At 41.6% G+C, this 25484-nt stretch overlaps 1 protein-coding gene across 1 annotated transcript; it reads left to right on the forward strand.

Annotated features, from left to right (window-relative positions):
• Positions 1 to 11528: 11528 nt before the first annotated feature.
• On the forward strand, positions 11529 to 24674 carry RGS4 (regulator of G protein signaling 4). Its single transcript, XM_073571611.1, has 5 exons — positions 11529 to 11787; positions 16800 to 16898; positions 20225 to 20286; positions 21293 to 21459; positions 21806 to 24674. Exons 1-5 carry the CDS (start codon positions 11612 to 11614, stop codon positions 22040 to 22042), a joined length of 741 nt encoding a protein of 246 aa, XP_073427712.1. The 5' UTR covers positions 11529 to 11611; the 3' UTR covers positions 22043 to 24674.
• The last annotated feature ends 810 nt before the right edge of the window (positions 24675 to 25484 follow it).

Here is a 25484-nt window from a genome sequence, read left to right on the forward strand (position 1 = left end):
TAAACCTTGTCTTGTTTCTGAGGCACATGTATTACACAATGGTCGAGCAATATCTGTTTGTTGTAAAGCAGCAGCATGTGACAAGATCCCCGGTCTGCTCATTTCCAGAAAGAGTAATCCTGTACTGTATATACGTACTGTCATCAGTCTTACATGTTTATTTTATGACTTGAGGTCTTACTGATGTTAAGGCTAAGATGTATCTCAGTTTCCAGCTTGACCTCTTTTGCAATTGTGTCTCTGGATGTTAAGAAACTGACACTTCAATGTGTGAATTCCAGTTACGGTATAAGAGATAAAGTGCTTTCACAATGAATGATTATCATGAACGAGTGTTCCTGCCAACGCTTGTTTCGCGATAATCTTGCAGTGCAAACGGGCTGTTGATGACCAGAAGAACGGACTAGATGCTCCTTATTAGAGGGACATTATCTTTTGCTTAGCTCAACAGATCATTGCTCTCGACAGCACAACAGATCAATGCTTTCGGCAGCACAACAGATCAATGCTGTTGGCAGCAAACAGATCATAGTTCTCGGCAGCACAACATATGATGGTTCTTGGCAGCACAACAGATCATCACTCTCGGCAGCACAACAGATCATTGTTCTCGGCAGCACAACAGATCATTGTTCTCGGCAGCACAACAGATCATTGTTCTCGGCAGCACAACAGATCATTGTTCTCGGCAGCACAACAGATCATTGTTCTCGGCAGCACAACAGATCATTGTTCTCGGCAGCACAACAGATCATTGTTCTCGGCAGCACAACAGATCATTGTTCTCGGCAGCACAACAGATCATTGTTCTCGGCAGCACAACAGATCATCGTTCTCGACAGCACAACAGATCATTGTTCTCGGCAGCACATCATCCTAGATAAACAGGGCTGGTATTGCTGAGTCCATGCCTGAACAATCTGTTACAGAGCCTTCAGCGCTCATCGGGAGTGCGATCGGTCTATGTGCTAAGGCAATTAATGTTGTTTAGTGTATGAATATGTACTCATTAGTTAGAGCAACCCCATACTGGAAAGCACAGAAGATGCTTTTAAATACTTTTTAATTTTCCTTTTATCCATTATTCACACTGCTATGAAACTAGTACACAGTGAAGTGTAGCCCACATTTTGGGTAATGTACCTTTCATCAGGCTTGAAGAGGATCAACAAAATAAATCACTCATTAATGATGGACAAGTTAGTCCAACTGAGTAACCGATTATGGGAAGTAGCTGAGCTACAGTGAGATCCAGGGTTAGGGATGGTGTTCTCCAAAAGGAGACCTATTGATGCAAGGAGCTGTGTCTGAGGAGGGATGCAGTAATGTGTCTCGTATCAGAGTAATAAAACAATACGGATATCTGAACTGTAATCTAATATAATCCTTTTAATCCGAGAAAGGCAACAAACTGACTGCTGCTAACTAATTTATCTAGTGAAGATTCTCCTATACAAATGTGGTATTACAGTGTGATGATTTAGGTAAATGGGTGTGCATGTAATACAATGCATGGCTTAGTTGTGCCAAAGTGGCAGCAGATGCTCCCTACACTGGCTTATTGGATACATTAATACAAAATGATGGGAATGTCACCAAGTCTCATCTTTATGAATGGGTAATATTGCAAAGTTCTTGTAAAAGCAATCAATGTTTAATGTAATAATTTAACTTATTAGAAATTATATCCATTCTCAAAAATAGCTTTTGCTAGGTTATCAGCCGCCTCTGCTGTCAGAGTGTCTGGCTACCTAGGCGTTAAACACTGCAAGCATCACTCTGAATCCCTGGATATGGTCAGCTTCAGTTTCTCTTTGCTTCTTCCATGCTGCAGAGGTAAAGTTACCTCTGCTAGCAACACTGGGAGATTTAATTTACATTTCCCTTATGTTCAATTATTTTGCATTCTGTTAACTAAAAATAAGACTAAACTATTAACACTTTTATTTTGGAAAGTATTCTTACTTTGTAGCATATTTTTTCATTCCTGCCTAAAACATTTGCATAGAGCCACATGTGTAGCGAAGTGGAAAAGTCATACATAACAATGGCAATTCAAGATGGGTAAGTAAGCATGGTAGCTTAATTGCAAAACCAGTGGCAAACAATAATTATGTCCCTACAACTTTCTACATATGGATTATTATGGGTCATCCTTGGTTTAAATTTTATGTTAAAATTTGGTCAAACAGCCATGACAAAGGCAATGAGCCCTCGGTCATTAGTGCTTCTAAGAAAGGGGTCTGGATTAACATTATGTGGCACATATGGGTCAATGAACTTAGCAGCATTTTTGCAATGCAAATGTTTACCCAAATGTATTTAAATGCTTCTTACCAGGACATGTCGGCTAACTATGTCAGAAAATTAGGCAATGGCTTGATGTGATTAGTTTGTATGGAGCAGATAGCTGCTTGTGGGATCCATGAGGGTTTTGATGCTTAATTAATTAATTACAAAGAATATTAAAAATATTGTCAAAAAGTGACTCTCATTATACAAAGTCTATGGACAGGATGACTGGTCCTTTGGCTACATATCAGTGTAGTTAAAAGGGTTGTCCAGGCTTGGCGCTCAAGTCTGCAGTCACTACTGAATCCTCACAGCACACACCTTGTGCACTGTCAGGATTCTTCAGTATTGGAAATAGGCAAGCAAATGGCTGCAAGTATACGATTTGCATATATGCAGCCATCTGCCAACAAGACATGACTGTCAATACAAGTGGATTAAGTGAGGCCACACACGTCTAGTTGGAATGTGGCCAGAAATATGCAAATTGCATACTTGCAGTCACTTGCCTGCCAGTGCCAGCACCTTCGAATCCTGACAGCGCGCACTGTGCATGCTGTGAGCATTCACAAGTCTGCTGTCACATAGAGTGATTGCAGATTTGATCCCCAATCCTGAACAACCCCTTTAATATTTGTTTATAAATGTTACAACATGTTTTCCTCTAAAGGAAAGACCTTGAGTGTTCACACGTCTCTTCAATTACTTGTCCGTGAATTTGTCAATAATTGATTGTATTTTACTTGGGGAATTGCTTAACCATTTAGATGGGAATAGCTCTTAAACAATGTCAGCTGACCCGATCAGTGAAATCCTGTATGATATTAGGATGTTAAGAATCATTAGGCAACGAAATGAATGGTAACTGGATTATTGCGTGAAGATTTGATATCTGCCCTGAATTATGTGGAAAGTTCCAGTATTAAAAAGGAGCGACAAAAGTCTGATCTCATCATTAAAAGTTCCCTCCAGCTTGAGATAGAGCTATATGCTGACCGATTCATTGCAAGTCTCAGCACAGTTGTGTTTATGGTTACTGAGATTCCAGGCTCCTTCCAATTCCAGAGCTGATTCAATAAAAGAAAACATTTTTTTTTGTAGTCTGAAACAAAGTCATTAAAAATCTTTTTGATATTGTAAAAATATGACTTATGATTGACATTTGCTCTTCTCTGCATTTCAGATGTCTGAGTTACTATAACACTCAGTGGTGAGCTGAAGGACCCGATCTATTGATAGGTCCTGCAAATTGTGTATGTTCTTAGCAGCTGATGAGGTGTTCGTCAATAAGCCAGAAGTATGCTATCCATCACTAGAGTTGAGCAAAACAGGTCGGCCAGATTCATAAGTCGCCGACTTATGGCAAAGTCGGGTTTCGCCGACCGAAACCCGACCACAGCGTGAAGTCGGCCATGCGGTTGGCAAAACGAGCGCCAAAGTCAGATTTCCCAGAATGGTTGCACGTGACTTTTTTCAGCCACTGAGCAAGGACGTACACTGTGGGCAGCGAGATGACATGTGCAGCGTCCGGGGAGAGAGAGAGTTTTCGCGCACTTTAAAAAAGCGGTCCGGCATGTAGGTGTGTTTACTGTCCTCCACTCCCTGCCGACTTTGCTTCCCCATTGACTTGCATTGGATTTCGTGTTTCAGTCAGACCTTCGACTTTTCACGGTAGTCGGCCGATTTCGTTCGACTCGACTTTTGAGAAAGTCGGGTTTCATGAAACCTGACTCGACCCGAAAAAAGGCAAAGTCGCTCATCTCTCTCCATCACTAGAAACAGTTCCTACTCCTCTATAGAGTTTACAAACAAACTGTTTTCTTACTCTGCAGTGTATGAAGACATGGAGGCAATGCAACCATTTATATGTAATGTATATACGGTGTACATTATTGTTTCTGAGTATAGTATAGTCTTGTCATGTTACAAAAATTATTACTACGTACTGCTACGTCTATTTCTATTAATAAAGCCTAAAGTAGATCTGTCAGCACATTTAACAATACAAACTACATCTACTACTAAATAGATATCTTATAGCTTATGAAGCTGGTGTACTTACTTTAGTAATCCATGTCAGAATGGCTGTGAAATTCTTTATCAACAATTGAACTCGATTTCTGCCCACCTAGCCAGATTGACAGCTCTTTGGAGTGCCCCCTCCCTGCTGAGATCTCTCACCGCTTATTACAACTGTATTTGTCAATTTTCAAAAAATGTCCAAAATTGCATCTATGGCACTTCAAAAAATACCAAAATCACATACTCTGCTCATATTATCTAGATCCAGAGTCAAGAAGAGATCCATATTCATTACAAATTATAATTTCTTTATTAGACAATTGGTTAAAACAAATATATAAAATATAGAATATAGAAACAGAGTGCCCAGTGGGGGACACCACCACTTCTTTTAGTAATATGCTATTATTCACATAGGAGACCCGGGATTTAGAGAAAAAGGTGAATAAAACTCCCAATTGTGACAGTATATACTGACATCTGATATTTGCCCAAAATAAAGTATATGCAAAATGCCACAGATCTGCTAAAATGAAAGATAATCCCACAGCTTAGCTTAAAAGGAATGTTTAGCATACAAGAGTACTCCTAATGTGGGTACTAAAGCCCTACATGGAAACTATAATGTGCACATTATATACTTAACCAGTGTAAATGCATAGGCAGGGCTGAGGGTATGGACAAAAAAAGGAGGTAAATGCCTTTATAGGAGATATATGAGGAGCAGACAGGTGATGCAAGATGTGAGTGGTGTCCCACTCACCACGACGCGCGTTTCCCCATTAGCTTCTTCCAGGGGCGTCACTCACATCTTGCATCACCTGTCTGCTCCTCATATATCTCATAAGAAGCATTTTCCTCCTATTTTTGTATGCAGCATAGGCGAATATTGAAAAATGCTTAAAGGGGTTTTCTGGTATTCTTATGAATCCCCCCAGCGCACGCATTGAGCCGCTGCAGGTATTCACCAGTTTCTGACATTAACATTCAGGTGAACAGCGGCATTTATACCAGGAAAAAATATATATGAACTGTTTGTTTTTTTTCAAATGACAGGTCTTCTTTACATCACTAAGTCTTGAAAAAACCATTTTAAGGAAAACTGTGTCGGAATATCGTTGCGTGGATAGGTAAAAGTCAATTGTAACCTCAGTTCCTATCATTAATTTGTTATAAATGTAATTCTTTTGGCAGACCAGTCCCATCTAGTTTGAAAGGATAGAAAGAAGTTCCCTAATAGTTTTCCTTTTATTCCATGAGCTTACCTCCAGTTTAGATTTTTTTAATGGTTGGACAAAATCACAGCAACAGATATAATCTATGCTCTTTAGGCAGATATACTGTAATTACAGTGGTGAAACAATTAATAAAATGCTTTACCTTTTTTTTACATCCAGAGATTCTTGTTCCCAGCCGGCCTTATGAATGTGTGATATTAGAAATGGATGGCAGCACTCAAACTATCATGCACTGATCATTTATCTATATTGGTGACATTCCTAAGGTGCAAGGACCTTGTGGACAGGATTGTGCCAGCTAATACAAGCGTGGCTGGCTTTATGGGGGCAGAGCCGTAACAAGATGTCCTATGCAGACTGCATAAACGTATTAATGGTAAAATGTAGGAAAATATTAAACAGGTCCGGCAAGCTTTCCTGACCAGTGTGCCTAACCTAACACATGCATTCCCCATAAAATGACAATTATAGAGTATCTTTCTTCCATCTCTGTTGCACTTGGCTTTTCTGATATTCTTCCTTACGAATGTATAAATATTTTGACAATGAGGTGTTACCATTTTATTTGTCAAAGCACTGTGACCCTACACATTCACCAGTGTGAACTGTGTCCAGTAACTGTTGATATATCAGGTTGTGTTGGGTATTACAATTACGGAAAAACGCGATAAAGAATACCAAAAATACCTCAAGAATATGCAAATAAAATGTTTATTTAAATGGATAGGTACAAGGAGAGGAGGAGTTCCACCTACTGGCACATGTGGAAAAAAGGGACGCTCAACAGGGCCAATACAATGTAAATACAATAGCCATAAAAATGGTTACAGACAAATGGGGTAAGTATGATATATTGCACATTACCAAAAGAGTGACTTATACCCCTGAGAAAGGCTTATACCTTTGGCCGGCGCGCCAAATCAAAAGCTGAGTGACCCCAGGCTCCAAATCGGAGGCTGAGCCACCCCGGCCTCCAAATCGGACCCAGAGTGGCCCCGCCCACCAAATCAGACCTTGAGGGCCGTCGCCCACGAAATCGGACCCTGAGGGGCCCCACCCACTAAATCGGACCCTAAGGGGCCCCGCCCACCAAATCGGACCCTGAGGGGCCTCGCCCACGAAATCAGACCCTGAGGGGCCCCACCCACCAAATCGGACCCTGAGGTGCCCCGGCCACCAAATCGGACCCTGAGGGGCCCCGGCCACAAAATCGGACCATGAAGGGCCCCGCCCACCAAATCGGACCCTGAGGGGCCCCGCCCACCAAATCGGACCCTGAGGGGACCTGCCCACCAAATCAGACCCTGAGGGGCCCCACAGGCCAAAGTGACCCCAGAGAGGCACCCACAGTTAAAACGGATCCTGAGTTGAAAGTCTTGCAGGGGCAGCAGGCAAGTCTCTCTTAAAGGGGCAGCCCGGGCACCATTTCAAACTTCCTTCAGGAAATACACATCTAGTTACATTTGAAATTTATGATTGTGTGATGTTAGTCACAACATAGTTATACTATGTTTTGGGTATTAGTAAGGTGAATGGTTATGTCTAGTTGTCAATGCCTGCAAACATTTTCAGTAGAAATAACAAAGGAAAAGAACAACCCTGGCCCGCTCGATCAAATTGTACATATTTTTATGCCATACGATTACTTACCATTGTGTTGCAGATTTAGTAGACTCAGGGCTGCTGTTCTATTCATTTCCAGTCCATGTGCGAGGATCCCGTCATGTAGACACATACATTGCTCACACCAGATTTAGAACAATTGCACAATATCACAATTACCTATTTTTTTTACAACAATCTTCCAGAAATTAAGTTTGCCAGTGAGACGACATTTGGTGTTTTTTCTATTCCTAATAGTGAGAGACCCAATAATCAAAATTGACATCTCAATCAGGAATATTGTCAGGTTAATTCTATGGAAGCCAGTGTACTATGTCATAAAATCATTATTTATTTTACTCATTTATATCACCATTAATTCCACAGCGCTTTACAGGCATTATCATCACTGTCCCCAATGGGGTTCACAATTTAAATTCCCTATCAGCATGTCTTTGGAATGTGGGAGGAAAACGGAGAACCCAGAGGAAACCCACGCAAACACAGAGAGAACATACAAACTCCTTGCAGATGTTGTCCTTAGTGGGATTTGAACCCAGAACTCCAGCGCTGCAAGACACAGTGCTAACCCCTGAGCCACCACGACACCCTCATATATCACAACAACCTCATGGTTTCATTACACCTGACAGGTAAAGGCTGCCCTGATGGTGTTGTTAGATCTAAAAGGTAAAGGCTGACTTTTCTGGTACCATTAATAATTTTTATTTCTATAGAGCCGATATTTTCCGTAAATGGGACTGAAATAAATGTAATAAATCCAAAAAAGGAGCTATAAAGTGCCACAGTGCATATTTTAGTGATCCGAAAACCGGACCTACAAAAAGTTGGACCACAAAGAAATTTTTTAAGTGTCACGCCCGCCGAAGAAGCTAAGTAGCGAAACGCGCTTTGGGGTTCCTTCAGACCACACAACAGTAAGGTTGGTCTCCTTTTTGGCTTTATTACATTTATTTCAGTCCCATTTACCCACTTTGGCAGTCTGGCTTTTGTCAGCGGTGGTCACATTAGGCATTAGACACTTAAAAAATTTCTTTGTGGTCCAACTCTTTGAAGGTCCGGTTTTCGGATTACCAAAATATGCACTGTGGCACTTTACAGGACCACTGATAAGTTATTTGTCTTTTTTGCATTTTATATATTACCCCCTTTTATGGTGGTTAATAGTTTTTTGCATGATATTTCATACCTTTTGTGTACTCATACAGCCAATCTGACTGGAATATGTGATTTCCATTATATTGCCACTTTTTTTTTACCTGACCTCTCTGTATGTGGTGTCTAGGTGTTGCTTACTCCCTTATATACTATATCATTAAATATTTATGTATGATTTTGTTTTTTATTTGTTAATGCTTGCACAATAAAATTCATATATATTTTTATGAACTGCTTCTAGTCCATTTTTCCCTTGGGTTTTTTGTTATGTTATCATTAAGGATGAGCGAGTACTGTAGTATTCGGACTCTCTGTACTCGTTACGAGAACCTCCTAATATTCGGGTACTTGTAACGAGTACCGAGTGCAATGTAAGTCTATGAGAAATGCAATTAATGAGCAGGGACTGTCATGGACTGGGCGGGGACTGTGCAAAGACTTTGCCAGGCTATGCAGAACTGTGCTGGCCTGTGCGGGGACTGTGCCAGGCTATGCGGGACTGTGCTGGCCTGTGCGGGGACTGTGCCGGGCTGTGCGGGACTGTGCTGGCCTGTGCGAAGACTGTGCAGGGCTGTGCAGGACTGTGCTGGCCTGTGTGAAGACTGTGCCATGTTGTGCAGGACTGTGCAGGGCTTTGCAGGTACTGTGCGGGACTGTGGTGGGCTGTGCTGGGCTGTGCGGAGACTGTGCCGTGCTGTGCGGGACTGTGCAGGGCTGTGCGGGGACTGTGCGAGGACTGTGCGGGCTGTGCGGGCCTGTGCGAGGACTGTGCCGTGCTGTGCAGGACTGTGCAGAGCTTTGCAGGTACTGTGCAGGACTGTGCTGGGCTGTGTGGGACTGCGGTGGGCTGTGCTGGACTGTGTGGGTACTGTGCCATGCTGTGCGGGACTGTGCAGGGCTGTGCGAAGACTGTGCAGGGCTGTGCAGGACTGTGCTGGCCTGTGTGAAGACTGTGCCATGCTGTGCAGGGCTGTGCAGGGCTTTGCAGGTACTGTGCGGGACTGTGCTGGGCTGTGTGGGACTGTGGTGGGCTGTGCTGGGCTGTGCGGGGACTGTGCCGTGCTGTGCGGGACTGTGCAGGGCTGTGCGGGGACTGTGCAGGGCTGTGCGGGGACTGTGCGAGGACTGTGCGGGCTGTGCGGGCCTGTGCGAGGACTGTGCCGTGCTGTGCAGGACTGTGCAGAGCTTTGCAGGTACTGTGCAGGACTGTGCTGGGCTGTGTGGGACTGTGCGAGGACTGTGCCGTGCTGTGCAGGACTGTGCAGAGCTTTGCAGGTACTGTGCAGGACTGTGCTGGGCTGTGTGGGACTGCGGTGGGCTGTGCTGGACTGTATGGGGACTGTGCCATGCTGTGCGGGACTGTGCAGGGCTGTGCGAAGACTGTGCAGGGCTGTGCAGGACTGTGCTGGCCTGTGTGAAGACTGTGCCATGCTGTGCAGGACTGTGCAGGGCTTTGCAGGTACTGTGCGGGACTGTGCTGGGCTGTGTGGGACTGTGGTGGGTTGTGCTGGGCTGTGCGGGGACTGTGCCGTGCTGTGCGGGACTGTGCAGGGCTGTGCGGGGACTGTGCAGGGCTGTGCGGGGACTGTGCGAGGACTGTGCGGGCTGTGCGGGCTTGTGCGAGGACTGTGCCGTGCTGTGCAGGACTGTGCAGAGCTTTGCAGGTACTGTGCAGGACTGTGCTGGGCTGTGTGGGACTGCGGTGGTCTGTGCTGGACTGTGTGGGGACTGTGCCATGCTGTGCGGGACTGTGCAGGGCTGTGCGGGGACTGTGCGGGCTGTTGCGAATATTGCGAGGTGAGTAGTGAAATACTCGCGAGGATTTGAGTACCGTGAGTACCACATTACTCACCGAGTACCGAATCCTCACGAGTATGCTCGCTCATCCCTAGTTATCATGGATGAGCTTTAAATACGTCTAGCCTTTTTGGGATTATTCCTGCCAGACTGGCCTTTCAGCCCATGTTGATACAGTATTCGTTTCACTGTGGATATTGACACAATATTACCAGCTTCCACCATCATCTTCACAAGGTATTTTGCTTTTTTCCTTGGATTGATATGCACATGTCGGACCAAAGCACATTCGTCTCTGGGACACAGAACCTGTCTCCTTCCTGAGCGCTGTGATGGCTGGACATTCCCATCTTGTTTGTACTTGTGTATAATTGTTTGTACAGATGAACAAGGCACTTTCAGGTATCTTGAAATTGTACCCAAGGATGAGCCAGACTTGTGCAAGTCCACAATTCTCTTCCTGATAGCTTGGCTATTTTCTTTAGACTTTTCCATGATGCTACGCAAAGAAGCAGTGTGTTTCAGGTGTGCATTAAGATACGTCCACAGATGTGTCTCTAATTAACTCAGATGTTGCCAAAACACCTATCAGAAGCTTCCAAACACATGACTTCATCATATTGGCAGTCCAGAATTGTTTAAAGCATAGCAATCTTAGTGTTTGCAAACTTTTGACTTTGCAGTAAGTAATAAAATGCCTTAAAACATTTTCTCTCTCTCATTATTCTGGCATTTGTCAAATATTAATAATTGTGATAATCTTAATTTTTCTAAAACGGGAAACGTTTATTCTGATTTCATGTCAGATGACATTGAGAAAAACATGCAGATGTGTCTTTTTATATAGTGTATGAAAACTTCTGGTTTCAACTGTAGCAATTACATGCCTGTTAGTTCCTAGGCCCATAGTAGAAAAAATTAAATAGTCCTGCATATCCTCTTTATTATCCCTCATGGATGTTTCTGTATGTGTGTGTCTCATATTGGAATGCCTCATTTCTTAGCATCTAGTAACTTTAGCGTCCTGTTGGGCAAAATACTAAAGTCTGATTCAGTCCCAGTAAGTGCCAGCAAGGAGAACTATTGAGGGCCATGAGTCAGACATAAATGAGTGCTAAGACTTAATGCATCTTCTCCCTGTGTAAATATCGGTCTAGTCCCATATGTTTCTGTAGGATAAATATTTCCAGGTTTTGCTCCACAACCTTTCAGGTTTAACGTTAGAAGCTTTTCCCTGATCACCTCACTGTCAGCACTGGCGTCTGCTTTTCCTCCTCTTCCCACGTCACCACCACTGCCTTATTTTTCCCACTAAACTAAGAGGAGGCGAGAGAATAAAAAAAGGGAAATAAAAAAAAGAGAAAGGGAGGGAAGATGCTGGCAGCAAAGAGGGAGGATGCTGCGAGCAGGTCAGGGCTGGATGTGATTGGCTGCTGCCTGCCTCTGAGTGCTGCTGTTTGAGGCTATAAAAAGATGAGAGGATGGGAGTCAGCAGCAGCAGCAGCAGCAGAGCAGCGACAAACTGGACAGACAAATCCAGCGACACAGGCACCAAACAGAGATATAATAGTGTCCCGGTCTGGGAACCTGACCTCACAGCCAAGATGTGCAAAGGACTTGCTGGAGTGACCTCCTTCCCCGCCACCTGTCTGAAAAGGTGAGGCTGCAATCTGCAAGGGGGGGGTATGTCATCATAAATGGGCTTATGTAAGACCTCCGCTAATATATCGCGGAGCAGAGCATTATATAGGGGCCTTGTACTGCTTTGGGGCATTGCTTTGCTGCCATTCAGCACTGCAGAGCATTGCACCCCAGCTGCTTCCAAGCTGAGAACATCATTGGTTCCTTATCCCAAGGTGTTAACTCATTGCGGGGCGGTTGGTTGTAGATGACATTGCATGGAGTTTCCGTAGGGTCAGTTAAATCGGATTTTGGATCCAGTTTTTCTAATATCGACTATAGACAAACCTTGGTTCTGGTTGAAATGAAGATTTTACTATAAGGTGTAAAGTAGGGTATCCTCAGGCACTAAGATTGGGGAATATTAGTCTATCTGCATATCCACTAATCTAATACTGGTCGTCCATGTCCAAATCAATGAAATGATCTTTATGCTTCTAATGATTGTTGTTACTATTGATAAGGACGTGCGTATGAAAATAATCTCTTATGCTGATAGATTTCCATTGGTCAGAACTGATTATTTTATTACCAACGAGCCCAGCACTATCATTTGGCAAGGTCTACTGGTAACGTGGGCACTCAGATTAGTAGGGAGAGCAAAGTTCGTTTGTGCAGCCCTTATGAGCTGCTTTTATAACCCGAGTGACTGGCATATGTCCTGCATTCATAGAAGGCTTTGGCAAGCAGCCTGGAATCACTGGCCATAGAGTGTAACAGTGATGCCATTGTGCAGTGCTAGAATCCTACACCATATTGTGCTGTAAAGCCACTTACCCCAGGTTACAGCCCTGCACTTATTACACAACCAGCTCATTTACAATGCATCTTGCTGAATGTAGTGTGAATCTGTAGTGTAAATATTAAACATATTTAACATAATATTTACTGACTGTGCATAATAAGACTTATGGTATGCAGAAACCCATCAACCACGGCAAGTCGTTACTGTTTTTGATGCTTAGCGATATTTTACAGCGATAAACATAAAGTCACTCTTTAGGTTCTTGCGGATGTCCGATGAGTGCTTTTCCGCAGTTTTGATGGATATCACATGTACCCATTTGTTCCATGGGGCCGTGCACATGTCCAATTTTTTTTATCCTCGGATCGAATGGTCCAAGGAAAGAATTTTCAGCGTGCACAATTTGCCTCTGAACATCAATGGCTCTCGCCCGCTCGTGTCAAATGGGTCCATGAAAAAAAATCGGATGATATGAAAATCGGACAAGCAGAATGGAGAGGGTGTAGAAACATTTTTTAAAATTTTTTTCTTTCTTTTTCTCTCCACCTCCGAGAGAATCGGACCTACTCCGATCGCAGTCTGATTAGCATAATTTGACCAATAATCTTGGAGAGAAAATGGTGGTGTGACCCTTTGCGATATTGCTAGCGATATCGCTATGTGTGATACTTACCTCTGACCGGCTCCCCCGCTGTCCGTCGCTGATCGCGCAAGATCGTGCAGCTCCATTTCTCGTCGGGCACTTCCTGCTGGCGCCGACGAGCGACGCGTGGACGCGGGCGGGAGGATGTCAGGATCGCCGCGTCTGAAAGGTAAGTAACGACCGCTGCTGCGTCGCTACATCACTGGTGAGATCTGCCTGTTTGGCAGCTCACTAGCGACCATTTAGTGATGCACCAGCGATCCTGACCGGGTCGTATCGTTGTCGGGATCGCTGGTGCATCGCTAAATGTAAAGGGGCCCTTAGAATGAGAAGTATAATTGGTCATTAACATCTAGAGGTTTAGTGCTTGTTAATTAAAGCATTGAATGAAATAATTACTATGTAGGTGGTGCCAATTATAAAGAAAACTACATTTTCAAAATTAAATTTGATAAGCATTTTGCATTTCGCTTGCTTATATAGCACCAACATATTCCGTAGCGCTGTGCACTTCCCGTTCTCACGTCTGTTCCTATTCCCAGAGAGGCTCATAATCTAATTACCTAGAGTTTGTCACGTCCACAAAAAAACCATGAGGGTCAATTTCATACAAAGCTAATTAACTTATCAGTATGCCTTAAGAGTGTAGGCGGAAACCAGTGTCTGCAGAGGAAATCTATGCAATAACCAGGCGAACTTTCAAGCTCCGCGCAGATGTTGCTCCTGTTAATGGCAAATCCGGCACTGCTGTGCTGCAAAGCAGCAATGCTAATGACTATGTATACAGATGTAGCAGGGCTGAGTTTGATATTAAACCGTTTCTTTTTAACTCCTACACAAGATAATGAAATCACGTTATCTGCAGCTCCATATTACTAACACATCAAGAACCTGTGCCATGGCGCAATCTCAGCTCTGCTATGCCTAGATGTTTATTTCTCACATGATTTAATAAAAGGGAGAGTACATAATATACATTCATGATGAATATAAAGGCTGCCTTTATGGAATGGGTTCCCATGGGTTTGAGACTAGTATTTGAGGATGGGCTGCTCTACTGGGGCAGAAATATAGACATGACACTCAGACACAGCAGAGCTGAAAATGTGCAGAGTTGCATTAAAGATATCACTATAGAGGAGGAGATTCTGCCCAACATTTTGCAATCAATATAATATCAGCGTCACGTAAATGTCCTCTATAAGTGTATACCTAATTCTCCATAATGACGGATACCATATACATAGGGATAAGTCATGTAGATGTAGTCACCTGACATCTGGTCCATATCATATGGAACCTTTCAATTAGGACTGTTTTCTAAATGGCCGGGAAATGATGCGTTACCGCTATTGGTCTATGTCAGTGTAACCATATTTTATTACGATGAGATATGAGGCAGAGGATGACTTATATATTGCAGTTTTATCACTCCTTTTTTCCATGTCATCTATTCACATCATTGTCGCTTATAGAAGTGACTTCACATGATAAATTATGGTGATACAATCCCATGAATTATTATACAGCTCTTTATCAGGGATCGTCCAGAGTTTCATCACTGTGTCTTGGATAGGGACTACGTGCCAAGAGAGATTGATAATTAATATCACCAGGATTACCATTTATTCTATTTAATAACATGTATGGATCATTTCTGGTGTCTACATAGATTAAAGATAGAAATTCCCAGTTCTAGGGCCAGGACACCATCTACTATTAAATAATAAGGGGTTCAATAGTAAAGATTCCAAGAAGCCGCCTCCGACTTGCACCCCTGAGTTTTCTGTCATTGTGTTCTTATCACATACTATTGTCAGATTATTATGACCTAGATTTACTTGTAATTTTCATATATTTTAATCACGTGAATCTGTCAGCTTTTTCGGTTGCTTACAGAGCAGACTATAGAATCTAATCGTTGCTGCCTCCCTCCAGGTAGCAAGCAACAATGGCACGAGCCATTGGCACAATAAATGGCACGATGAATAAAAGTGTATCCATAGGATGGGTGATAGATAACATCTGTATCAGCGGGGTCAAACTACTGAGACCCTCATCAATTGGCTGAATGAACAGGACACTTCTATCCCCGCTAGAATGGAGTGGCAGTGCCCTTTATTTTTTATGGGGCTATCGGAGAGCTGTATTCAACTTTCTATGGCAGTCCCATAAGGAATAAATGGAGTGCTAGCTGAGCATGTGCACAGCCGCTCCATTCTAACAGCGCTAAAAGTGCCCTCTTCTAGCAATTACTGAGGGTTCCAGTAGTCAGACCCCCATCGATATAGATGCTGTCACCAGTCCTGTGGATAGGTAGATACCTTGTTCCAACTTGACAACTTTTTTAATATCAATAGCCAAGGCTCATTAAATGGTAGGACATTATCAGTGTGAGACATGAAGATCAGGAGAGCGCACTGTCACTCATTACATGTCTCACACTGGTAACTACCCCTTTAATTTAAAATAAGCTCTGAAGGCCGATTCTCCATAGTTCTTAACAGCTTATTTACACATTTAGATAAACGCGGATTCCTCTGGAATATTTTATTCAGCTTCCTATGATCTCCATGCTCATATAAATGGCTTAGGAGGGCTGATCCTACTGACAGATGTCCTTTAAATATTTCAACTGACTAAGGCTAGTTTCACAATAGCATATGAGGGAGCTGTGGAGGGCTGCGGACTTCCTCAGTGAACCTCCGCCTACTGCCGCGCCTCCTCCGGTCAGCTCCGCCTCCGTCAGCATGCGGCCTGCGTACCCTATCTTTAGCATTGGGTACGCAGGCCGTGCCGATGTATGTGGATGCCTCCGCTTGCGTTGTTTTGATGGTGAGGTGACCTGCGCCGACCGCAACGTGCTACATTTTGGTGCGGTCGCCGCACCGTCAAAATGATGCATGCAGAGGCATCCGCATACATCGGCACGGTCTGCGTACCTAATGCTAAAGATAGGGTACACAGGCCACATACCGACACAGGTGGAGCTGACCGGAGGAGGTGCGGCCGTGGGCTGAGCTTCACTGAGGAAGTCCACATCCCTCCACAGCTCTTCCTTACGCTAGTGTGAAACTAGCCTAAGTCTTTACCTCCGGCTGCTAAAATAGATATACTTCAGCAGAAAATAAAAACAACTCCAAAAAATAAATTATATAAATTTAACAGCAATCCTACAAGGTGCCATTCACATGCAATGCATTTTCATTTTTTTTAATGCGTTTTTTAAGTCTTTGCCATTTTTATCCAAGTACAGCATACTCTAAGCGTATCATTTTGTGTCTGCATTTTCCTATAGCCTCTTATATAAAAAATAAAAGCCTATAAAAAAAGCACAACTGTAAAAAAAATCTAAAAACAAGCCAGCAAAATAAATACATAAAAAGCATTTTTTTACCGGAAAATTTTGGCACAAATACCGTGTGAAAGTGAAGCCTTAAATAATTGAAACTTTATGAACTCATTGCTAATATTGTTATTCTCCTATTAAAAAAGCCCTGACTGTCCCGGGTCATGTACGCCTGAAAGTTTTGTAGAATCGGTCATGGTTACATGAAATAGAATGGATGGCTATTTACACAATTTCTTTCTTCCCTAACAGTGCCAAGGATATGAAGCATCGACTTGGATTCCTCCTACAGAAAACTGATAGTTGTGATAACGGCACGTACGTGAAGAAAGACAAACCTGGTTGTCAGAGGTAAGATCATCCTGTCCCTTGTGTGTAGTTAGGCTTCACACTAATTACATAATAATTGCCAATTACCCATAGATTAATTGCTAATGGATGGCTCTGTGCAATTCTAGAGAAGGGAAATCCATCTCGGCAAAGTATAATAAGCAGAACTGTTTACTAATCACATCTTGGGGCAGCTGGTGGGATAATCATCTGGTGCGGGCTGTTATGTAATACTTTATCAGTGCCCGCTCAGCCAGGGCTACCCATATTCATATTAAATTGTCAGGATCCTGGAGTGAAATCACCATATACAACAACTTAATTATGGGGATTCGAAAAATGGATTTAGGATATGTACTCGTTTACGCACTCATGACATATGACATTCAATCTTTTTCTCATGTGGAAATGTGACTTGATGTTACTGACTGTAGACTAGCGTCCACCACGATTATTCAACCAAGTGATTATAGCATTTTGCGGCGGCTTGAAGACAACACCCACACATGTAATTTCATGCACTTCATAGCTCAGAATCAGGTCTCATTCAGTTTTTCAAGTACGAGTTTTATCTGTGCTTTTCACAGATACATCTCGTACCTAGCATAGTCTACGGGGCAGATCACATGTCGATGTATTTTTGTGGACTGAATTGTCCTCAGAAAATCCCAGAGATATGTCCTATTTTGATAAAACTCGCCAATGCAAGTCTACAGGTTTGTGAAAAAAATCAGATAGCACTCGAATATGCATCTAAGTGTTGTCCGTTTTTCATGGACTGTTTGATAGGAGAAGCTTGGGAAACCTCCATTTTTTTCACACAAGAAAACTCATGAAACTCACACTAACCAATTATTGATCAATATCAAAAAAACACTGATGAAACTCGGTCCATTTTTTGTACGCAAAAAAAAAATCACTGACATCTGAAGGAGCCCCAAGTGAAAAAACAGGAAATGTAGGCCCAGATTCATCAAAGTGTTTTCAACAGAATTCTGGCATAAAAAAATTGAATAAGTAGCAAAGTAGCAAGGAGAGCCTGTTTGTTGTGACTGTCACACAGCCGCGACACATGCAGCTGCTGCTCGGAACAACTGATTATCAGAGCGCTCCAGTTAGCTGGGTTCCCGATGTAGCTTCTTCAGTAAGGCTAGTTTCACACTAGTGTATGGCCGAGGTGCGGAGGCCTGCGGACATCCTCTGTGAAGCTCTGCCCACGGCCGCACCTCTTCCCGTCAGCTCTGCCTACCTCGGCATTTGGCGTGCGTACCCTATCTTTAGCATTGGGTATGCAGGCCGTGCCGATGTATGCAGATGCCTCCGCATGCACTGTTTTGATGGTGCGGCGACCTGCGCCGAATGCAACGTGTTGCATTTTGGTGCGGTCGCCACACCGTCAAAACGACACATGTGGAGGCATCCGCATACATCAGCATGGCCTGCGTACCTAATGCTAAAGATAGGGTATGCACGCCGCATGCCGAGGTCGGCGGAGCTGATTGGAGGAGGTGCGGCAGGGGACGGAGCTTCACAGAGGCAGTCCGCAGGCCTCCGCACCTCGGCCATACACTAGTGTGAAACTAGCCTTAGCGCTGTAGCTTGCCTAATAAATAGGGACCCAAAGATATTCGCTCATCTCTACTTATGACTGCTTCACTTCGGTTTTGCCCTGTTCTGCCAAAATAGGCAGAACAGAGATGGGACAGGGTGGAATGGAGGCATGTCGTCACAGCTTGTCTAATTCATGATGACCTGCGTGTGGCATGCTGTATGCCAAAAAATTTGGTCCGAGAGGCTTTGAAATCATCAGCAAACAGAACCAGGATAATTTTTTCAGACCATAAATGGATTAAACATAAAGGGATCATGTTAGCTTTTAAACACTATAAGAGGAGATGAAGAGATTAATGCATTGTTTTGTGGGAAAACAAATTCAGTATAAATTGCACTACATCCATTAAAATTCTTGTTCATTGTAGATGTAGGAGTCCAATGGGCGGTCTTAATAGTAATTGACAGCCTTCCTGAGATAAGTGTATATACAGGGATTGCCGTCAGCCTTAGATTAGGTTCGTCCACTGGACTTCTACTGTATGTCTACAGTGAACAAGGATTTTATAGGATAAAGGGCAGCTTATACAGAATCTTTTTTCACAATACTATGTATCAGTCTACAGATCTATATAATCCCAAAAAAAGGTTAGAAGTATTGAAGCTCATCCATTACAATATCAAATACTTTATACCCAAAGAGAACGGACTAGGAGCAGTATATAAAATATATAAATTTTAATATACAAAAATGAGAAATAAAAGTAAGATCATACATCAGTAATTTTTGATTAAATACATAAGGGAATCAGCAACACCTAGATACTACACACAGGAGGGTTAAGTAAAAGAGTGGCAATTAAATAGAAATCACATATACCAATAGCAATGGCCGTTAGGGGTACACAGAAGGTATTAAATTACATGCAAAAAAAATAATAATGACCACCAAAAAATTGGGGAAATATATAAAGTGCAAAAGAAAAATAACAATCAGTGGTCATATAAAGTGCAACAGTGCGTAATTTAGTGATCCAAAATCCGGACCTACATAAACTGGACGACAAAAAAAGGGAGAGTTAAAGTCTAATACCTATTGTGACTACCACCAATAATAGTCAAAGTGCCAAGAGGGGTATATGAGACAAAAAGATAGATATAATTAAGCCAAGAAAACCAACCTTGCTGTGAAGTGGGCTGAGAAAACCCCCAACGTGCGTTTCGCTACTTAGCTGTTTCGAAACGCGCGTTGGGGTCTTCTCTGCCACTCCTTTACTTAACCATCCTGTGTGTGGTATCTAGGTGTTGCTGATTCCCTTATGTATTTATTCAAAAGTTACTGATGTATGATCTTGTTTTTATTTCTCATTTTTGTATATTAAAATTTATATATTTTATATACTGCTCCTAGTCCGTTCTCTTTGGGTATACAGTACTATATATCAGTCTCTGTACTATATATCAGTCTATGGTACCATTCCTGTTCTATAGCATTCTGAATTCTGATCAGACTGCATGTTCAATACAACAGTTTAAATTATACACTTAGAACCACAGAGCTTTGTACACCTTCCTATAATTGTATGCCACCATAGAAAAATTTACAATAAATGAAAAATGTGAAGTATTGATTAGAAAACACAATGCTCATCATGGGTCAAAGGTAGAAGCTTTCTATTTGCGTTGGCTTGTACATAGGGTATAATCTACATAGAAATCTCTGTTAATGTAGTATGCAGGTTAGATATATTTCAAAGGTTATACATTATAGACTATATATTTCTCTGTTTCTCCAGGCTAACTCAAGAAGAAGTTAAGAAATGGGCCGAGTGTTTGGAAAATCTGATTAACAGTGATTGTAAGTAATCAGCTGTTAGCTTTAACAATATTTGCAAATCATGAGAAATTAATATTCTAATTATCAGACACTGATCGTTAGAACAAAAGGTTAGAGGCACTTGTCTTTCACTTCGTCATTCAAGAGAGGTGGTATTGAATCATCCTTTGTAATGGCCAATGAAAGCCAAAAGAGTGCCTCAACATATTTCTTCCAGCAATCATAGGGTGTTTCAGTCTAGAAGTTGAATTAATAGTCCTTAACAGAAATGAGAGCAGTAGTGTTTTATAAAGTATCATATATATTCTAATAACATGCTACATCCTTCATTAGATATGGGCTATAATTAAAGTTCAATTATGTGTGGAGAGCCAACATATAAACTAAATTGAGAACTTGATACTAAGAAACATGGCATATAGACTCTCCCATATCCAATAGTTTGGTATACGTGACTTGAGTCAGCTAAGAAAACCCAAATGGATGGAATGTGAGAAGCGCGGCTGTCCTAGAGATTTTGTCCTCTGTATATCAGACCTCAATGACGTCAGCATAAAGTCACTTCTTGTCTCAAATGCCCATGGTTTGGCTGTGGTACAAGACAATGAGCTTCTAATCCCTTGAGATGGAAAGAGTATAATTGATTTGTTAGTTGAACTGTATCTTGGTTCCCAGATTTAAGGATTTTTGCCTCTTCCTGACCCACAGTAATTGAGTCAGATGTTGAGATATTAGACATATGGTGAGCACCACCGGATGAGCCCTCTTTTTTCATTCTGTTTATTTCATACTGTACACTGAAGGTCAAGATACACGAGAAGCAGTCTAATACTGTCATCTCATAAAACATATTTCAACTTGAGTAATTTGTTTTAAGATTTTCTGTTCTTCAGTATGTGTTAAGTAGCATTTGGACTTCCACTTGTTGTAGCTTCTGAAGGACATTGTTAAAGAATAGAACTGTAGTGTTTAGAGATTTTTTAAAATTGTTTCCTTCATCTTCTAACAGAATCAGTGTTATTTTTAGGTGGTACAGTGGCTTTTCGGTCCTTCCTTCAATCAGAATACAGTGAAGAAAACCTTGATTTTTGGTTAGCATGTGAAAATTACAAAAAATCTAAATCAACATCAAAACTTTCAAGCAAAGCCCAAAAAATATATGATGACTTTATTTCTGTCGAGGCTTCCAGAGAAGTAAGTGGCCTACATAAAGTTTATTTATTTCTGTAACCTGATGATAAAGGAGTAATAATACTACTAACTCTAAAGAAACTTTGAAGTAATTTAAGCTTCTTAATCAACAGTAAAGTAATACATCTGGAGTAGGATGAAGGTTGTAGAACATGCAACTACATTAATTTTATCAACAATTATTTGATTGTTTTGTGTTTACATGTAGCCAAGTTGATGGTTCTATTACATCTAATAGATAAAACTAGATGTGTCAATCTAATATTTCATTGTTATGTTTGAAACCAATTGTCTAGACTTTACATGTTATATAGCTTCTTACATATTTTCCTTCTTTAACTTCTTTCAGGTGAACTTAGATTCAATTACTCGAGAAGAGACAATCAAGAATATTCCTCACCCAACACATTCTACTTTTGACCAGGCCCAGCACAAAATATTTATCCTAATGGAGAAGGATTCCTACCGACGCTTTCTCAAGTCACATTTCTACCTGGATCTTTCCCACTTGACCAGTGGTGGAAGTAGTAAGAAGATGAAAGGTCTTAGCACTGACAGCAACCCTTTCATTCCTCAGTGCGCCTAAGACGCAGACTGTGCATGGCCGCAGCTAAGGACTGATTGTCTATGTGCTCTTATCTATACTCTACCAGATCCGGTCCCGAGTTTGCTCCTCTTATTTATTAGATGTGTGTGTCTTGCATGCATTTCTGTTCTGTTGGGGGTTGAGCTTGAAGAATTACAGACTAGGCACTCACTGTCAAATGGGTAAAGCATGTCTAATACAATATTCTCAGGTGATACTTCGAAAGAGTTATGGTGCCTTCTTTATGAAGGACTTACTGAAGCTATCTCATACAGGATATGATGCTATGTAGATCCATTTTACACCGGCCGGCAGAACATGACGTGAATTAATTTTTTAATTGTAAATGTTTAAGGTTGTACGAAAGTTTTCCCCCTAAATGGAGGAGACAAGGTCCGGATCAATAGCATCGATGTTCAACTTTCTCTAGTCCAAGGAAGCCAATAGATAGCAATATTTTTTTGCTGTATTTACAGTGTCATATATTGATAGATGGGAGCTAGAAACTACTGACTGAAGCAGGCAACACTGCATTTATTTTTATTACAGATATTTATTTTGACAATGTTTTTAATTTAATTGCAGTCATTCGCATTTTTCTAAGGATATTTGGAGAGTTATTTGTTATTTTTTTTTGCAATGCATTTTATAATTTATTGCTATTAAGGTGAAGAGAATCGTTCTAATGGGTCAATGAACAATGCAAGGGATAAAGGCAGAACAAGGATAGTGGTGACTGCTGGCAACAATTGCTGGTGATGGCAGGGAACAATCCATTCAATTAATACTGTTACGAGCATGTATCTGCTTGGGAACGTGAAAACCTCTGCATGTTTGTGATTTTCAAAAAGTGTGTGATGCCAAATAAACTATATGGTGTAAATAGTGTTATATTATAATGGTGACATATGGGGATATATTGTTCCTCTGCAGACATGTCTCGGGCTTACTAAGTAACTGTGTAAGGAGAGGAATAAATAAGTTATTAAACAAGGATAGATGGGAATATTTATTTCAGCAAGACTAGACCTGGTTATATATATTTTATTGTAATAAGTCAAAAAAGGTTCAACTTCTTGAACATTGACACAGATTTTCATGTATCATATGCGGCCATATGTGACTGTACAGTGTATGTAACATTACTTATTGAGAAAGGAATATAATGGGCCCAATATCAATAAAACAATAAAGACATTTTATTCTGGTCTAAAATTAATTTCTACTCCATTCCCCAAAACTAGATACTTCCTCTGCCTCAAGTTTTGCGTCCCCTTTGTGCTCTCTCAAAACAAATAGTGCCCCCTTAAAAGAACTAATGATTGCCCCCCTTCCCCTAAAACACCCCCTTAAAATTGAATGATGCCCCTTGAGTGCCCTCTTAATTAATAAATATATTAATGCCCCTGCAGAAAATGTAAGTTTATACTCACCTATTCAGCAGAACCAATCTTGCTTTCCCCCTGAAAACAGAAGGAGCCGGAACAGGCAGAGTAATGCAGTAACATCATGGTACCGCTTGCACCAGGACACTGCTGTTTTGTAGGCTGTAGACCTACAGCAACCTGTGGTTTACAGGAAGGAGAATGATGAGGTGGGGAGCTCTTCTGGTTCCTTGTTCTTCCATAGAATCCAACTATATCAGCACATTGTTGAAGATAATGCCACTGAAAATAGTACTTGCCCAGCGACCTGAGCACGGGCAGAAAGTACTGGGAATGTGCAATGCCCTAGCTCATTAGTTCTAGTCATACTACTTCATAGGAGTAGTACTTTCTTTTTTGTCTTTTAAAATTTAGTGCCCCCATGAATTTTGAACCAAGGGTGGTTTCTCCTGTGCTCACTCCCATTCTACACCACTGAGTGACTCGAATATTAGTCATAGGCACAATGTACAGATAAAGAGTCAACATGAAGAAGTACAACATCTACTGGCTCTTAATGGACTAGGGGGCATATCGTGTGATTACTAGGGTCCTATCCCGTCCAATCCTACCTGCATTAATATACTAAATATCATGGGCAGCATTAAGATATAGGAATACTCTATTTTAATCTCCAGTGCAATTATGATAGTTAACGTCACATGATGGGACAGTGCCAATATTATGGTATCACCCAATTAAATGTAGTTTTAGAAGAATGCGAAAGTCTTGGTTCTTTTCATCTAGTATAAAAAAAGACTTGCTGCATATTGGAGAGACAATCATACTGTACTTACAAGAACGCTGGCAATAACCCTGTAATTTATTGGCATTCACAATCAGCCAACATCATTGTGTTCCCAAAACAATAAACTCAAATATGCCCGAATATGTCCATATCGGCGGGTAGTTTGTGGGAATATTGTTTATAAATAGTACATCATCATGACTCCTGGCACTAGCGGGATACCATAAAAATAATACCGCAGTTCAGATCTTGCTGGGGTATTTCTCTGATGATCCCTGATGACTGTACATATGTTCCTTATAACATTTGTGTTTAGCTCTTCTGTAATGTCAGTATTCAGTACATGATGTGAGCAGCAGTCTTCTATATTCTGTGCCTGGGTCTTGCCATATGTTGCTGGATTTGAGATTATTTATTGTATTACTAGAAATAAAGATGTTTCCTATTGACAAACCAAGAATACTATTGTTGACTTTTGTGTTTGTTCTGATATCCTATTATGACAACGTTGACAAGATAATAGGTTTTTGCGACAGTGTTGTACACTCATTTTATGCTTGATTAATGCCCCTTTGACACATCAGTTTGTTTCCATCAGTCGCAATCCATCGTTTTTGGAAAAAAATGGATCCTGTGACTGATGCCACTGGATCCAATTTTTTCTCATAGACTTGATTTAGCGACGGATTGCAACGGATGGCCTCATATTTCGTTCATCGTTCACTAGATCTGCCAAAAATTTTGCCTCTGTCGGCCAGAGACAACGGACAAAATTACGATTTTTGTCTCCATCAAAAAGTCGGACAGCAACGGATCCAGCGCCGTCCATCGTTGGCTATAATGGAAGCCTATGGGCGCAGGATCCGTCGCTGTCCGTCAAATGACGGAATCCAGCGACAGATTCCGTTTTTTTAAACTGAGCATGCTCCAATTATTATTACCAGGTAGGGCAATTGGATCCAGCGAAAAAATGAACCCGTTGCACCAGTTTTTCACAATCTGTGAAAAACTGATATGGGAAAGGGGCCTAAGATACTTTGAATGCAATTTGTTTTTGTCAAGCATAACATATTATTGGAGGCATAGATGGCGATGATATTTCTGTCATACCCCCACACCCGTGTTTTATTAAAGGTGCAAAAGAAATTCCCATATAAAAATAGGGTCCATATTCAGCTATACTGAAGAAAAGTCTACACTCTGTGGTCCTTGAATACATTCTTTATTCTAGATCCATGCACAAAGACAACATTAAAAATAAGAATCAAAA

This window comes from Dendrobates tinctorius, unplaced genomic scaffold (genome assembly GCF_039654945.1).
Source record: "Dendrobates tinctorius isolate UK_male_01 unplaced genomic scaffold, ASM3965494v1 ptg000029l, whole genome shotgun sequence".
Classification (NCBI taxonomy): Eukaryota; Metazoa; Chordata; class Amphibia; order Anura; family Dendrobatidae; genus Dendrobates; species Dendrobates tinctorius.